General features: G+C 36.1%; 1 protein-coding gene and 1 non-coding gene across 12 annotated transcripts in view; both read left to right on the top strand.

Annotated features, from left to right (window-relative positions):
• The window catches only part of FOCAD (focadhesin), a 312,387-nt gene that overhangs the window by 103,890 nt on the left and 192,344 nt on the right, over nucleotides 1-16,153 (top strand). For all 11 annotated transcript variants that reach the window (XM_050761318.1, XM_050761319.1, XM_050761315.1 and 8 more), the window contains one exon: nucleotides 4,372-4,629. In XM_050761318.1, coding sequence (XP_050617275.1) covers nucleotides 4,372-4,629 — 258 coding nt within the window. The remainder of the gene's footprint in view (nucleotides 1-4,371; nucleotides 4,630-16,153) is intronic.
• Nucleotides 1,960-2,088, top strand: LOC126938173 (small nucleolar RNA SNORA30/SNORA37 family). Its single transcript, XR_007719998.1, has one exon. It is a non-coding gene; the product is annotated as a small nucleolar RNA SNORA30/SNORA37 family (small nucleolar RNA).

Here is a 16,153-nt window from a genome sequence, read left to right as displayed (position 1 = left end):
TTTTTTTTAAATCTATTTCCAGCTGTGTGGCCTTGGACTAGTGACAATCTCTGTGGTATCTGGGCCCTGATAAAGTGGGTAACAAAACGCCACCTTCATGGGGTTGTTTATTGAGCACTTCATATGTGCAGGCTTCGTTTTAAGCACTTTGGCTTGTACTAACTAATTTGATTTTGTCTCACACTCTTTGAGGTAGGTAAAATTATTGATCTCATTCTACCCAAGAGTTACCTGAGGCATAAAGAAGGTAAATAACTTACTGTCATGCAGTGGGAACCCAATTCTTTTTTAATAGCTTTATTGAAATGTAATTCACATATGCCCTTCACTCATTTAAAGTGTACAATTCAATGACTTTTAGTATATTCACAGCATTATATATTCATTACCACAATCAACTTTAGAACATTTTTATTTTTATTACGCTAAGAAACCCCTGCACTAGTAGTCATCACTCCCTAATTCCCCCATTTTTTCCTCATCCTTCAGGCTAGGCAGTCTCTAATCTGCTCACTGTCTCTGTATGGATTTGCCTATTCTGGACATTTCCTTCAAATATAATCATACAATATGTGGTCCTTTGTGAGTGGCTTTTTTCACTTAGTATAATGTCTTCAAGGTTTGTCCATGTTGTAGCATGTGCCATGTAGCAGTGCCTCATTTTCTCTTAGAGCTGACTAACGTTCCATTGTATGGATACCTTATATTTACTTTCCTGTTCTTTTGTTGATGAATTTTTGGCTCTTTTCCATTGTTTGGCTCTAGTGCTGCTATAACCATTCATGTATCAGTTTTTGTGTGGACAAATGTTTTCATTTCTCTCGAGTAGATACTGAGGAGTAGAATTGCTAGATAAGGTGATTACTCTATGTTTCACTGTTGGGGGGAATGGACAGATTGTTTTCCAAAGGGGCTGCACTATTCTACATTCCCACCAGCAGTGTATGAGGGCTCCAATTTCTCCCCGTCCTCACCAACTGTTGTTACTGTCTATCGTTTTGATTTAGCCATCCTAGTAGGTGTAAAGTGATATTTCATTGTGGTTTTGTTTTGCATTTCACTGATGGTATTCTTAAAATACTTATTTTACAAGCTAGGAAACTGAGATTAGAGAAGTTAATTTGTCTGGATTACGCAGGTAGTGAAGGGTAGAGTTGGAGTTCAGATTTTGTTTGATTCTAGAGCCTATATCTTGTTACCAGCACTTTTGTTTTCTTTCTTTTTTTTTTTTTTTTTTTTTGGCACAATATTTTATCATCTTTGTGCTGAACTTGGGAGTAAATAACAGTTGTATTTCAGATTTACAGGGAAACAAACTGTGAATTAGTAGTATATTGAAATAAACTTTTTTTAGACTTCTGGTTGAAACTTAGGAATTAGTAAGTCTTAGATGTGCTTCTATCATCATCTTCTGAAAGACGCGGGACTGAGGATGGTGTGTTATCTCTTGGTTATAATAAACCACTCCCAAATCTCTCAACTCATGTCTAGAGTCTTCATCGTGGTCTTCATAGTGCTAGAGTCTTCATAGTGCTTGACTGGTGAGTGAGTGATATCCTCTAGCAAAAATCTATCTTACTTTTAAGGGTCTATAAGTTTGAGTTCCTATACCCACTCTCTACTTTTGTTAAGCCTGTTTTAGTCACTATTATAGATTAATGCCATTCTTTACAGTTAATGAAAATCAATATTGTTCACAATTTCTTTTTCAGACCTATTTTGACAACGAAGTACTATCAGATGTCTTATTGTTACTACTTAATGTACCTGCACATTTTTATTAAATGTTTTTTAAAATAAAGGTTCTCAGTTATTTTATACCTATAAAAGATGTCTTACAACCACCCAGTATTTATTTAAATGTATTTTTCTGTGATTTATTTTTTATTGGTATATAATTCATGTAACATAAACCTTTTATTTTTAAACACCTACTTTCTCCTCTAAAAGCAAAGCTTACTAGCACTTTCACTGGTCCTCCCTCAGGCTATGGGGCCAGGATTTGGTAGCTGGTGCTGAGAGAAAACTCTTGATTGCATCCTTGCCCTGGGACTGTGCCAGTGGCAGCTGTCACTCAATGGGACAATTTCTCCTGCTGCTCTAACCTTAGGCAAACAACAAACTAACTTAAGAGCCTAAACCTGGACATAACAGTTCAAGTAACCTAGGATTGCTTTCTGTTTCATTGTTTCCTCTTACATGTCCCTGTTATATTGTTGCTTTTACTCAACTTGTGGTTCATGGTAATTTCCAAATTATATTTATTTGCATGAGTTTTATTTTTCTCTTCTGAAAATGACAGCAATACTATTTCCCTTTATTTTGCAACTTCAGGCACTGTGCTAGGTGTTTTATAGATATTACAACCTAAGCAGGAAAGTAGTCGTTTCTTAAATTTTACAAACGAGTAAAGTAAGGCTTAGAAAAATTGCGTCATGGCTGATAGCTGGTATGGCTGTGCTGAAGTCCTGGCCCTTTAAATTTTATGGTGTTTGTCATTAGTCTAAAAAACTTGGCCATGGTTGTTAATGAATTCCTTCTTCTTGGGAAAAAAAAGTATTCTTAGAGAGCTGGACCTATATAAATTTAGATATTATTTAATTTTTAAAATTTGTAATTTTCTTGAAATAGTAGTATATTCAAATGGTTCAGACAGTAGAAAATTGCATATAATGAATGCTGCCTTCTTGCCTTTGATTCCAGCTGTCCAGTTCTCACTCTCCAAAACAGAAGATGATTTAGTAGTTACTAATTTCTTCTGTATTTGTCCACATACTTTTCTTTGCATATGCAAACAACTACAAGTATATTTTCTTTTTCTCCTCACTCTCTTTGAAAAAAAAATCGATAGCACTCCAGTCGTAGTATCTGTATCTTATATTTTCACTTGGGGGAATCTTTTTATATCAATACAGTGAGAGCTTCCTCATTTGTTTTTACTGTGACATTTAATTGTCAAAGGCATTTCATATCTACTCTTAGATATATGCTCAAGAAAATTGAATACTTATAACCTCACAAAAACTTTTACAGGAGTGTTCATAGCATCATTATTCGTTAGAGCCAAAATGTGGAAACAACCCAAATATCCATCAATTGATAATGGATAAACAAAATATGGTGTATCCATACAATGGAATATTATTTGGCAATAAAAAGAAATGAATTATTGATACAAGTAACAACATGGATGAACCTTGAAAACATGCTAAGTGAAAGAAGCTGGTCACAAAGGGCCACATATTATGTGTTTCCTATTTGAAATGGCCAGTATAGAACCAGAGTAGAGTAGTGGTTGCCAAGGGCTGGAGGTGGGGTTGGGGGAATAAGGAGTGACTATCAATGGGTATGGGATTTTTGTGTGGGTTGATGAAAATGTTCTAAAATTAGATAGTGATGATGGTTACACAGTTCTAGAAATGAATTGCTAAAATCTAATAAGTCATAAACTTTTAAAGGGTGCCTTTTATAGTATGCAAATTATATCTCAATAAAGCTGTTATTTAAAAATTTTATAAAGCTTAACTTTTACTTTCCATCCTTTCAATTGTTATCCTGATTCATATAAGTCAGCCTCTATTGACCAGACAGTTATAATCTAGAGATTTCTAATCTGTCACAAAGCACTCTACATGATTTGAATTACTTTATTAGCAAGCAGTGTCTAATGATTCTTTAACGTCTGTGACTTCTCCTGAGTTGTTTATTTACAGAGCTCACCTTGGCTACCCTCTGGCCCTGTCTGCACTACTTTATTTCTGCGAGGAGCCATTTCTCAGATTAATTTAGGATAATATCATCTCTGGGTATTGTTTCAGCTTAGAGCTGTCAGGCCATTTCCTATTGCACAAGTTACAATTATTAATGAATTCCCAGGCTCCAGCTGAACCAACTTTGTTCCTATCAACGTACTGTCTGTTACAGAAATGAATTGTCCTCAGTCCAAGTCTGCCATCTGCCCCAAACTGCTTCTGCGTAGGGCCTGGAGCTGGGCAAATACAGTATTTTTTTTTTTTTTTAATCTTTCTTCTCATTGGTGAATACTTTTTTAGTGATAATAGCTTTTTCCAAACACAGTTGCCTCTGGATCTTGTATATTGATTCGTATTTTCTGCCTTAATGGGGAATGAATGGTAAATATGAGGGAAAGTTGTGATAAAACTCTTCTAGAGTTCCATCTAACAACTCTTTTCTCTTTGTGTAATCCTATTACCTCAATTATGTGCAGAGAAGATTTTGGCAGTAATTCAATTTGTATTCATATTTTGGAAGGAGTGATATCTTACAATGAAATATACGAATGCCAAAAATATATTTCTGACAAATATATTTATCTCACTTATTTATGCCTCTCTTGTCTTTATTTTTCAGCTCTCTTACAAGCTCGCGTGCCCTGTAACCAGTATGTATGGTTCAATATTTACAGCCTGGACGATTCTTGAAGTAATGAGAGACTCGTCTGCTGCAAATGACTGGTTGGCTTCAGTAGAGTCATTGCTTCCTATTACTACTGTGATCCCTGTGCCTGCTTTTCTTCTGCTGGCTCACCTCCTTGTTGAAGACAAAGGACAGAATCTTCACCAAATACTGAAGGTCACTACAGAATTAGCCCAAGCAGATTCCTCCCAGGTAAAGCAAGAGGATGATGGAACAATAATGAGAAGAAAGCTTAATCATTGGAATTGTAGATGATTCCTGCTTTGTGGATTATTTGCAGCAGAGTTTTAAATTATGGGTTGATGATTCTTTTTTTTTTTTTTTTTTTTTGCTATCTTTATCCTTCCATTTTTTTCTTCTTTTTCCTTACTCTGAGTTGATGTATACTTAATGATGCAAACATGTTTTAAATGAAAGCATACTTTGTAAGGAAATCTGCACATGGTGCTATTCTGGTTCTTCCAATTTTTTGGTGGATTTGCTCTTTTGTAATGCTTTTGCCAACTCTTGGAACCTATTCCAAGATACATATCCATTAGTTCTAATGTTGATCATTTAAAGTGGACACAGATTAATCAATTCAGGATAAGGGAGCCTATACAATAGACATTAATATCTTTTTAACTTCTTGCAGTTTGATACTATCTTTATTGAGTCATTTAATAAGCTAAAAAATATGGACTCTTTGCTATGTATATGGTACAGATCTGCATGCTAGGATATGAGGGTAAACAATTTTTCTTCCTATCTGCACAGAACTTAGGATATAATGAGAAAGCAGTCAGGCGTTAATAAGACTTCTTTCCCCAGCCTTTTACACTAACCACATATTTAGCATAATAACCTGTGACTTTCTTTTTCTCCAATTGATAGAATCTCTAGAATGCATTTCCTATAAAGGAAAGGTTTTCTAACCAAGTAGTTTTGACATTTTTGTTATCCTCTGTTTATTAGTATCTGTGCTTGGGTTTCTTTTCAAGAATGATGAAGAAACCTTCCGTCTCCCAATGGAAAAGTGATGTGTTCCTAGAGGAAAAACTTTGATGGTAGAAAAGGGGTAAATGTGTTTATTTGAGATATGAAGTTAAGTGAGTGCAGTGGCTTATGCCTGTAAGCCCAGCACTTTGGAAGGCTGAGGTGGGCGGATCACTTGAGGTCAAGAGTTTGAGACCAGCCTGGCCAACATGGCAAAACCTTGTTTCTACTAAAATACAAAAGTTAGTCGGGTGCAGTGAAGTGTACCTGTAATCCCAGCTACTCAGGAGGCTTAGGCAGGTGAATTGCTTGAACTCAGGAGGTGGAGGTTGCAGTGAGCCGAGATCATGCCAGTGCACTTCAGCCTGGGACTCTGTCTCAAAGGAAAAACAAACAAACAAACAAAAAACCAAAAAAATACAGATAATGAAGTTAATGTATTTGGAATTCCTTTTTATCCTCAAATTGTTGTACTCATTCCTTTTTGTTGTGTAAACAACTGCTGATATCTCACAAAAAGTTTTCACTCTGACCTCATCTGTTCTGATTCTGCAAGTGGATTTGTAATGTACTCAAAATACTTTTGTTTTATGGTGTATGCATAATGTGAATCAGTTTAACTTGCTTTCTGCTTTATCTCTCCTTGTATTTTCTATAGTGATCCTAATTCTAACCAATGTTTTCTTTCAGTGTTGACACTTGGTAGGATAATTGCTAGAATAGTTAATGCAGATAATGCCTGGAGATTATCTAAAGAAGGATTCCTTTGAAGTTATACAGTGGGTTACCTTGTTCTGTCTACACCACTGATATAAAACATATATTGCATCTATCTATACACACACACAGGAAATTTGATCAAGCATGATCAAATTCTATAAGTAACAGAAACCCATCTTAAACTGCCCTAAAACGTTTTTTCCCCTTTATTTTTAGTTCACAATTAACAATTGTACATACTTATGGAATACAGAGTGATATTTTGATATATGTATAAAATCTGCAGTGATCAAATCAGGGTAATTAATAATAGTATATCCATCACCTTAAATGTTTATCATTTTTGTGTGTACATGTTGGAAACATTCAAAATCCTTTCTTCTAGTTTTTGTTACCTCTAGTGTTTAGGACATTCATGGTCTGGACAGTATTTTCAAGCTATGGTTTCTTTCCTCTGTGAATTTGCTGGAAGCCCAAAGCCTTATAAGCTTATATTCAAAATTCAAAAGGAAGAGAGAAGTAAAGAATGCTCAGATTGGCCTTGCTTAGGTCATGTGTTTACATTGGACCAACCATCATGATGGGATAATGGGGCACTTTACTTGGCCATCCTGGGTAGAATAGAAGTAGGTGAAGTATCAGGTCCTAAAATTGTTTCTGCCATCAGGTTCATGTGGAATGGGGTGAGATGGTCCCCCAAAGGAAGAATAGATAGTGTACTGGTCATAGAAGTGGGAATGTGCTGAATGTGCTGAATAGGCAAAAAATGTAAAGCAGAACTTCTCAGTTTGTCTTTTGGGGGACACTGAAATGTGGTATGTGTGGTAGGTGTGCTGAGATATTATCCCCTCTCAGCATTCTGGCAGCCAGTTAGTTGTCTTAGCTCAGGCTGCCTGAAGTCTCTGGCAGCCTCTGGCCACCTGGTGTGTAGAAGCCTTGTAGGATGCTTCATAGTATCTGATAAATATTTGTAGAGGGAATACCTGATGAAAGATTATATTGTTTTGGAAATCAAGGCTATTTGTTTGTGGTTTTAAGACCTGAGAAAATGTGTTTTCCTCCTACTTTTCTATCCATGAGGTTTAAGGGTTTTTGGTAAGATTAAATGCTTAGGTATCTGAATTGAACATCAACCACAAAGATGAGTAATTTTTAAATAGGTTGAGTTGGTCTAAAATAAAAGTGTAAATAGTTTAGTATCTCACCTTCAATGGAATAACTCTAAATACTATGTGTAAGGTGTATCAATTTCTTTTTGACTGATTTATAAAATAGAATATGCCAAAGAGCAAAAGCTCATAAATTTGATTTTAGAGAACCATAGGTTCCTTCCTTAAAATCTATCCCCAATGATGGTCTTAACAAATTGAGTTTTGCAAAACTCAGTGCCTCTTTCAAATTCTTGTTGCTTGCTTGTTTTTCTCTTATTTTGAAGTGGGAATAGAGTCATGCTTATTTATTTTGCTTTGCTTTTACTTGCATCTTACAACACTGAGGTATTTTATTTTCTTTTTACATTTTGGTTGTTAAGTCTAGTTAAAGGTCTTGCATAATGGGAACAGTTGCAATCTTCAATTATTTTATTCTTTGTGACATTTTCAGAGCTTCAGTTTTTTTCCATGTGTAAAAGTGTATACATTTGATCCATTTGAAATCACTTATGTGACTAGGTTCATGGGCCATGACTTGCTGGTCTTTGAAAAGTCATATATTATCAAATAGTAAAAGTTGAGTTATAGGGCAGAATCCTGTGATAGTTCTACTCAGGGTCATAAGCCATATTTTAACATGGAAAATGAATAGGAAATGTGTGAAATTTAATGATCTGTAAGTTACTGCTGTGAGAAAAAGAGAAAATATATTCTATAAAAGAACTTGCACAAAGAGTCTTTGGACACTTTGTACTTTGTTCTGTTGTTACTGAATTCTATGAATTGCTACCCCCTGAAGTCAGTCGGCTTCCTGTGTTCTTCACACCAGCAAAAAGAAACCAGAATGTACGGTACTTTTAATAAATAGCTTGATAGATAAGAAGTAGTGTACTACTGTTCCCTGGTAGCCATAGCATCGATTATGCCTGGAAAAAAATTGGGATGAGCGTGCCAGCATGGAGCAATTAGGTGAAGAGAAACACAACCAAAATACAAGGTCAAGTTGCATGTACCCCATCCTGTGGCAATGTGTTTATTTCTTCTTTGTAAACCTTACATATATATCTGTAGGATAAAAAGCTTTCAACTGGCATTTGATCCCTTTTGTGTTTTCCTGGTTGTGTGCAAAAAGCCTAGAGTTCATACACAGGGAAGTAATTCTGTGTTAATTTCTTGGGACTCCTGGGTGTTAATATTGGGCCGTTACTTCTGATTGGTCTACAGATTAGAAATGACTGACAGTTCTCATTGAAGGAATTGTAACTTTTCAGTTAAACCCCTACCAGTGTGATACTTACTGATGTACTGAAACAAAATCCGTTTGTCTGGGTGTGTCACTGAACAGCAAGCATCAGAAAGGATGGGGTGGAGTTTGAGGAGAAGGGGTCCAAAACTGCATTCAGAACAGTGGAGTCTATCTGCTTCCAACTGATATCAGGGACTAGTAGGTTTGTTTCTGGTTGAAACTCTCCAAGGGATGAGCTTCTGGTGTTGTTGAAGGACTGTGAGAAGGGAATCAGAGCAGACTTTGTGGTAGCTTTGAATTTCATAATAGGTAGGAGGAATTTTGCTCAAGGGAAAATACATTGAAGTCCATCATTGCTATAACAAAATTTTGCTTATTTATTTAGTGGAGAGGGAAGGGTGAAGTGGGGATTGGTCCTCTACATACTTGTACCATGGCCAGACAACCTGAAGTGGAGCAACAAGTTTACATGCCTCATCATTCTTTAACCCTTCCACAGTCAGCCCTTCAAATCAAAGGACCGTCTTATTTATAGGAAACATTTATTTATATCTCTTGAATTAAACCATGCCAGCTCCCTGCAACCAACTTGGCCTTGATTCATAAATATAAATGAATAGTTAAGGCTCACCAGCCTTAAGAGAAAATTTAACAACGTGACTAACCAGAGCTTCTGTCTCTAGAAGTAAGAGAACTTAGGGAGCAGGAGGTAATATAAAAACGATTTATGTCCTAAGAGATGTTGGAAAGATACTGTATATATGTTTTTATATTGTATATAAAAATGCTACTAAGAGAAAGAAGAAATTTGAAAACAAGAGATTTCAGAAATTAAAAATGTGATTGCCATAGTGTGTCTATGGAGATTAGATTAGATTTGTATTATTATGGAGATTGTAAAATATTCATCTAAATATTTCATAATATAGAGCAAAAAGATGAAATTGAAAAAGTGAAGACAATGAGAGTCAACTTGGTGTTCTAACAACTTTCTAATAGGAATTCCAGGGTGAAAGAAACAGAGAAAATGAAGGATGGAAACTTAAAACACACTGGAAAACTTTCCCTGAGCTGAAAAAGGACAGAAGGCTACAGATTGTTAGGACCCTCTGAAAGCTAAGCAGCACAAGTAATGATTTATTAATACCTAAATATGTCTCCAGAACCTCAAGGATAAAGAGAAAATCATAAGGGATTTCAAAGAAGAATAGGAGAAGAAAAACTTACTTAAAATTATATTGACCTTAGATTTCTCATTAATAGCACACCGGGCATTGGAATACATTGGAAGATTATCTTCCAGTTTCTTGAAAAAAACTAATTTTGAACCTGGCATATTTCTTCCCATTATTCTATCTTTTGTGAGTAATGGCAATAAAGCCCTTTTTAGATTTGTAAGAATTTGATAATGTTTCAATATTTCAATAATATTTTTTGCTTACTCTCAAGAATATATTCATACAAAATTGAAAAGGAATCTAAGCAAGCAGAGAAGAAATATTGAATGATATCAAAATTTCCAGAAAATTTTATTAGTAATGTTAAATAATTGTTTATATAAAACATAAAACAGGATAACTCCCTGGACCTAAAATCCTAGCTAATTAAAATATGGGAAGTGGCTGGGGGTGAATAGTGGTATTGATAGTGTGAAGAGTGAGAACATGATAGACTAGAATGTTTTTTGGGAACTGAGTAGTTATAGATGTCGATAGGAAAACAAGCTTAAATGTTACCTTATTAGTAACAATCGGTCTTCTATAATTTCTGAATGATATAACAAAAGGAAAATAAATGTTTAAAAATGACAAATATTGCATAAAATAAGATTTTAGGAGCTAGTTCAAGTATTCCTGTTACCACAATTACTATGAATGAATTAGATTCCCTTATCAAAGAAAGGCTCGTATTGGGTTTAAAAAATTCACTTGTGTACGGTTTTCAAGAGACAGACCTGAAATTGAAAATTAAATGATGAAAATGAAAAGCTAGATAAATGATTAAGAAGACACAGCATGTTTTGGGCCGGGCGCGGTGACTCACGCCTGTAATCCCAGCACTTTGGGAGGCCGAGGCAGGTGGATCATGAGGTTAGGAGATCAAGACCATCCTGGCTAACACAGTGAAACCCCATCTCTACTAAAAATACAAAAAATTAGCCGGGCGTGGTGGCAGGTGCCTGTAGTCTCAGCTACTTGGGAGGCTGAGGCAGGAGAATGACGTGAACCTGGGAGGTGGAGCTTGCAGTGAGCCGAGATAGTGCCACTGCCCTCCAGCCTGGGTGACAGAGCGAGACTCCATCTCAAAAAAGAAAAAACAAAAAAAACAAAAACAAAAAAAACAACAGACACAGCATTTCTTAATATGTTCATCCAAGATAGATAATATAGAATACAAGGTGAAAGGCCTTACATGGGACAAAGAGGAGATTTTATAATGATTAAGTCAGATTTGCAAGCAATTCCATTGAAATTAGTAATGAAAAAATTCTGTCTGACATCAGTTTTACTATTCATCTGAAGGTTCTGGCCATTATCAATTCAAGAAAAGAAATAAAATTATGTGTGTAATTAGGGCTGGTCTCAAAACCCTGATCTCAAGTGATCCACCCGCCTTGGCCTCCCAAAGTGCTGGGATTGCAGGCGTGAGCCACCACGCCTGCCCTGGAATATACATTTTAATTGGAATTTAGGATGCAAATACAGTTATTGAGGCACTCATAATGCATAGGGAAGACAGGATATACCCTGTAAAAAGTCGTAATAGGGGCCATTTTTTTATTTTATGCATGACGTTTACATGATCTTCCTTGAGTACCATTTTTGAGCAAACAGTGGAATAAAATACATATCTGGAGGTCCTGTGTTAGTTCTTTACTTTGTGAACCATAGTTTCATCAGCAGTACTTTTCTATTGTATTTCAGATTTAATTTTCTTGTTGGAGAGTCAAAGAAAGGCAGTCACACACAGTCACAATTATGCTGATATGTGATAGCTGTGATTGAAATGATGGGTTATGATTTGGTGGATTTAGTGGGAAAAGTCAACCCCAGAATGCCTGAAGTTGGACAGCTGTGTTAACTCCTTTGCCAGAAGTCTCGAGTGCAGTCCGTTTGTCTGTTGAGCACACAGTGCTTCTACCTGACCAATGACGGTTTTGAGCTTTTCACGATAGATGTTATAATAGACTGTTAGGCAAGTTTTCAGGACAGTTAATATAATGAAGTTGGGCACTCGGATGTAAATGTATTTCAAATGGGTAGACATGGTTACAACCTAAGTGGAGCCAGGCAGGTAGTTAAGAAGTGATTTGGGATGATTTCTACCTGGCAGGCTTGTGCTGTGTTGATTGGACTTTTGGAATCTGTGTCCTGTCATTCTTGCTTGTTACCATTTTTTTGTGAAAATGGATTACTTCTACATTTAAAACAATTTGTGTATTTTTCCTTTTGTCTCTAAAGAAAACAAGGATGTAAAAATATATATAACTTGATTTTTTTTTTTATTAGAGAATCAAGTAGCACTAAAGCTGAATAAGATGAGTAAGGACAAAATGTCTTTACACTTCCTTTTGAAGTGTCCTGTAGTTATCCTGAATGTAAGCTATCTTCAAAGGGAATTTTTAGTAGATACAATTAGATTTAGAATTCATAAAAGGAATTTCTCAAGGGAAACTATGTCTTACTTGTTTTTACCTCCTAGTAACCTTGGACAGTTCTTGGGCTTTGATATGTGTGTTGTTGACTTAATTAACACAAAATATATTAGACGTGTCTACCTTCTGTCCTAGAACAAATAAACTATTTTCCAATATTGTCATATATTATTCAGACTAATAGATGAAACACTGTAGAGTCCAGGGACAGGGTTTAGGTTAGGTTGGATTGCAGTAAAATTTCATTGAATGAAATCCTATTAATTTAGAGCTCAGGGTAATTTGATACAGGCTGAGTTAAAACAGAAGCAGGTGTTGAAGGTACTGTTTTTAGGCAGTTTGAATTTGCTCACTTGCTTTGGTACAATGAATGTGGTGATTTAAAATGGTCGAATTATCTATTCATTAACAGATCAGCAGGGACTGGTACTTGGTAACACTTGGCTAATTAGTTCGTTACAGTATATATGTGGAAGTAATAGAATTTTATTTCTTTAACGTTTTTCTCTAATTCCATATTGCCTCCTTTCATTATTTCCAGTAGTGTGAATTATTATTAATAATAATTATACTGGTGACATTTTGCTTTATTTAGTGTCAAATTGTATTCAGTTTTTAATGGTAGAGATGCAGCTTGATCTGCTTTAAGTGGACTTATGGAATTATCCTTCAGCTTGAAATACTATAGATGCCTTGTTTTTAGGAAATGAGAGGACAGGTGAAAAGAAGAGAGAGGATTGCTGGACAAAGTTGCTAGAGGGTTAAGAGTGCCACAAGTGGTAGCTCCTTATCTCAAGCCTAGTGACTGGGACTTCAGCCTACCTTCTACCTGCCCCCTGTGCCTCTCTCTCTCCAGTTCAGCTTGATGTGTATCCCTTGTAGTTGGGGTGGACAAATGGATACAGTGAATTGGTGACTCCCTGAAAAATTGAAAAGGGAGTGATGGTCTGCCTAGTTGTTTTGATAGTGGAAGTGAAGGAGAGAGTACTGCAGTATAGGATCTAGAATTTGTTGAAGTAAAAGATGTGTTAGTGTTCCCTTTGACAGAACATAGGGAACATGGGCAAGAGAACTCTAGGGGAATTGTTTCAGATCTCTTATGATAGGGCTGCTTAGAGGAGTGTACAGGACTCTATTGAAAGAAGCAGGATCCTAAGGATTGTGGAACAGAGGAGAGCATCTCACGTACATCAAGAGTCTAAAGAGAACTTAACCTTGCAAACTTGGGCTCCTTGCTATGGAGCAGTAGGTTAATCCCCTTGGGACCTGTTCGATGTGAAGACACCCTAACTCAGTGTTGAAGGAGTGCTGACATTGCCCCCTAGGGTGAGCAGATTCAGAGATGGAAGTGGTGTGGGGAAGCCAAGCCTATCAGCGTCAATTAAAGGTTGTAAGGTTAAGGGGACCCCTGAGAATGCTGTTGGTTACCATTGTGGCCCTTTGCCACAGAGATTCTGGATTTAACCTTCCTAATCTCATCAGTGTGGGAGTAAGAAATGTGGAGATAATCTCAAGTTTAGGCTTCAGTGGGCACTGATTGATAATGCCAAACCATTTACTATAGTAGAGATTGCCAGAAGGTGGGTTTGATTGACATCTTTTCCTTTGGTTTCACTTTAAATTTGTGTGTGTGTGTGTGTGTTCCTGAGGTTTACAAGTAGAAGTCTCAAAATTCACTTTAGCTTAAGCTTTCCTTGGTGATGTCATATGTCTTTAAAATTAATGATAAATTGATGAAATATCATGAAGCAAAAAAAAAAAAAAAAAAGTATTTGCAATAATCAAGTATGCCCATTCTGTTCTTTTTCATGTTTTTCCCCTTTGAGACAATAGTGGAATTTCACTAGCTTGATAGAGAATTTTTGGTGCCTGTTTTAAAGTGCTCAGTGAACATTTGATGAGTTCTTAGTTACTTTTTGAAGCCAGGGAGGTTTCAGGCAATGGTCTGCAAAATTGCTAAAGAAAGTCCTGGGATCATTTTTAAAACAGCAGAAAAATGAAGAATCATGCATGCATATACTATGCTGTCTTAAATCAAACCCTGGCTGAAGCTATAGTGACACATGCTGTTCATGAAAGACTTAATACAGTCCTTCTAATCGGATGAATTGTCTTGTTGTGCAAAAACTGTTATTACACTGTGTGTGAAACCAACCATGCTGTAGGGGGAAAAATTAAATCGCCTGACTGAGAGGTCACTGGTGAATAGTAACACAAGATCTATTACCGTTATTAGAGACTCTGGAGGACATTCACCCTTTTATGGTCTTTCAACTGCTGGAATGAAATATTTTAGTGGTAAATGACACCCTTCTGGGAAATCCTTCTGAAGATTCATTCTTTGCTGCTTGCACATTGGAAAAAAAAATTGGGTGGCGGGGGGGTGTCAGGGAAAAATCACATTATTCCTTTCAGATCACTTAAAAAATTTACCTAATTTGACTTGGTTTGATAACAATTGCCTTTAAATGTTTCCCATTACACCCTTCTTAATCTGTGTCTATTAGGACCACACTTTGTCTTTTGTAACATGCACGTTCTATAATAGTTTCCATAGGGAAATTCACGATAGCATGAAAGCCCAGACACGAGGGTGGATGTGGTTTATGTCGAAATCAAGATTAAGCACTTTAAGATACGTGAAGTGAAAAGTCTATCTGCTTATTTTGTTTATTTTCTTTTAAGGGCCTTTGAATGTATATAAGGAGGATTATGTGAATATATATTTTTAGTTCTGCATGGCAACCATACTGAACAGTAAATATTTTAAGAAATATTTTCAGAAGTTAATGAATAGCTTATTGATCTGAGGTGAAGCTTTATAACACAGTTATTCAAGTGGCAACCAGAGTTCCTTTCCAATGGATTATATTTGTTATAAACTGTCAATCCATTTGTTACAATTTATTACCACTCTGGAATTTTCTGCCTTTTTGCTATTGTGCTGTATGGTTGGGATTTGTTTTTGTGGGGACAAGAAAGAAACAAAGTGTTCAGCAATAATATTGCAAATGATTTGGATAATTTTTTTTTTTTTGTTAATTTTGAGGTCAAATACCTGAGTTTCTCTTCCTTCCATTATTTGATTTCAGCATCTTTCCCCCCTGTTTCTTCTAAAGCTTTCTTATTTTATTGCCCAAAAGATATGGAACAGTTAGAGTGATGTGCATAAGCATATAAATTCTGTTAGATTTCTGTGTCTGCTTTTGTTACAGGTATTTTGATGGGTTCATTAAAACATATCTGTTGAAATGGGGGTTGGGAAGATGAAGGAATAGGGGAAAGGGGATACATTGTCAGAAAGAATAATACATAGATATTTGAGCTTCACCTGGAAATAAAAATAATTTTGTAAAATAGGAGATAGAAACCCTTTGTCAGGTTGCTAATGAGAGGCTTGACCTAGCTGCTGCTGCAGCAGCATCTTTGGGGATGATGAGAAATGCAAAATGCACTGTTGCTAGGCAACTCTCTTGGCTGCCTTTGGAGCAGGTTCATATGTGCTAAGAGCTAATGAATCCTCGTGTCTGCTCTTTGAAACTGTTCAAAAGCCAATGAAGACATACCCAGACATTTAGCATTTACAAGTACCTGGACCATTCTTGCCATGTCATTTACTCATTAAAAATTAAGTTGACCATTTAGTGAGTACCAAATATTGCTTTATTTTTCAAGGTAATCCAAGATTTGAGCCCTAGTAAATATGTTTTCAGAAAGAAGCCCATGTCGATGACTTACCGCTGATGGGTACTGTTTAAATTATTCTATATGAAGCATTATTTTAAATTTGAATGCTTCCTGCCTCCTCAAATGTCAAGTTTTTGGAGCCTGCCTCTTTCAGCCTCTTAGACATTTTAAAATTATACCTGCGTGCTTTGTTCAGCCCAAGGTTGTTATTTCTGAAGATGCTAGGAATCTGGAACCCAGAACTAATTTTGTAGGCGGTTTGTCTAAAATTTCCCCTTTCCC

Source organism: Macaca thibetana, chromosome 15 (genome assembly GCF_024542745.1).
Source record: "Macaca thibetana thibetana isolate TM-01 chromosome 15, ASM2454274v1, whole genome shotgun sequence".
In the NCBI taxonomy this organism is placed as follows: Eukaryota; Metazoa; Chordata; class Mammalia; order Primates; family Cercopithecidae; genus Macaca; species Macaca thibetana.
The sequence above is the reverse complement of the archived record's forward strand: the minus strand, read 5'-3'. Positions and strand labels throughout refer to the sequence as shown.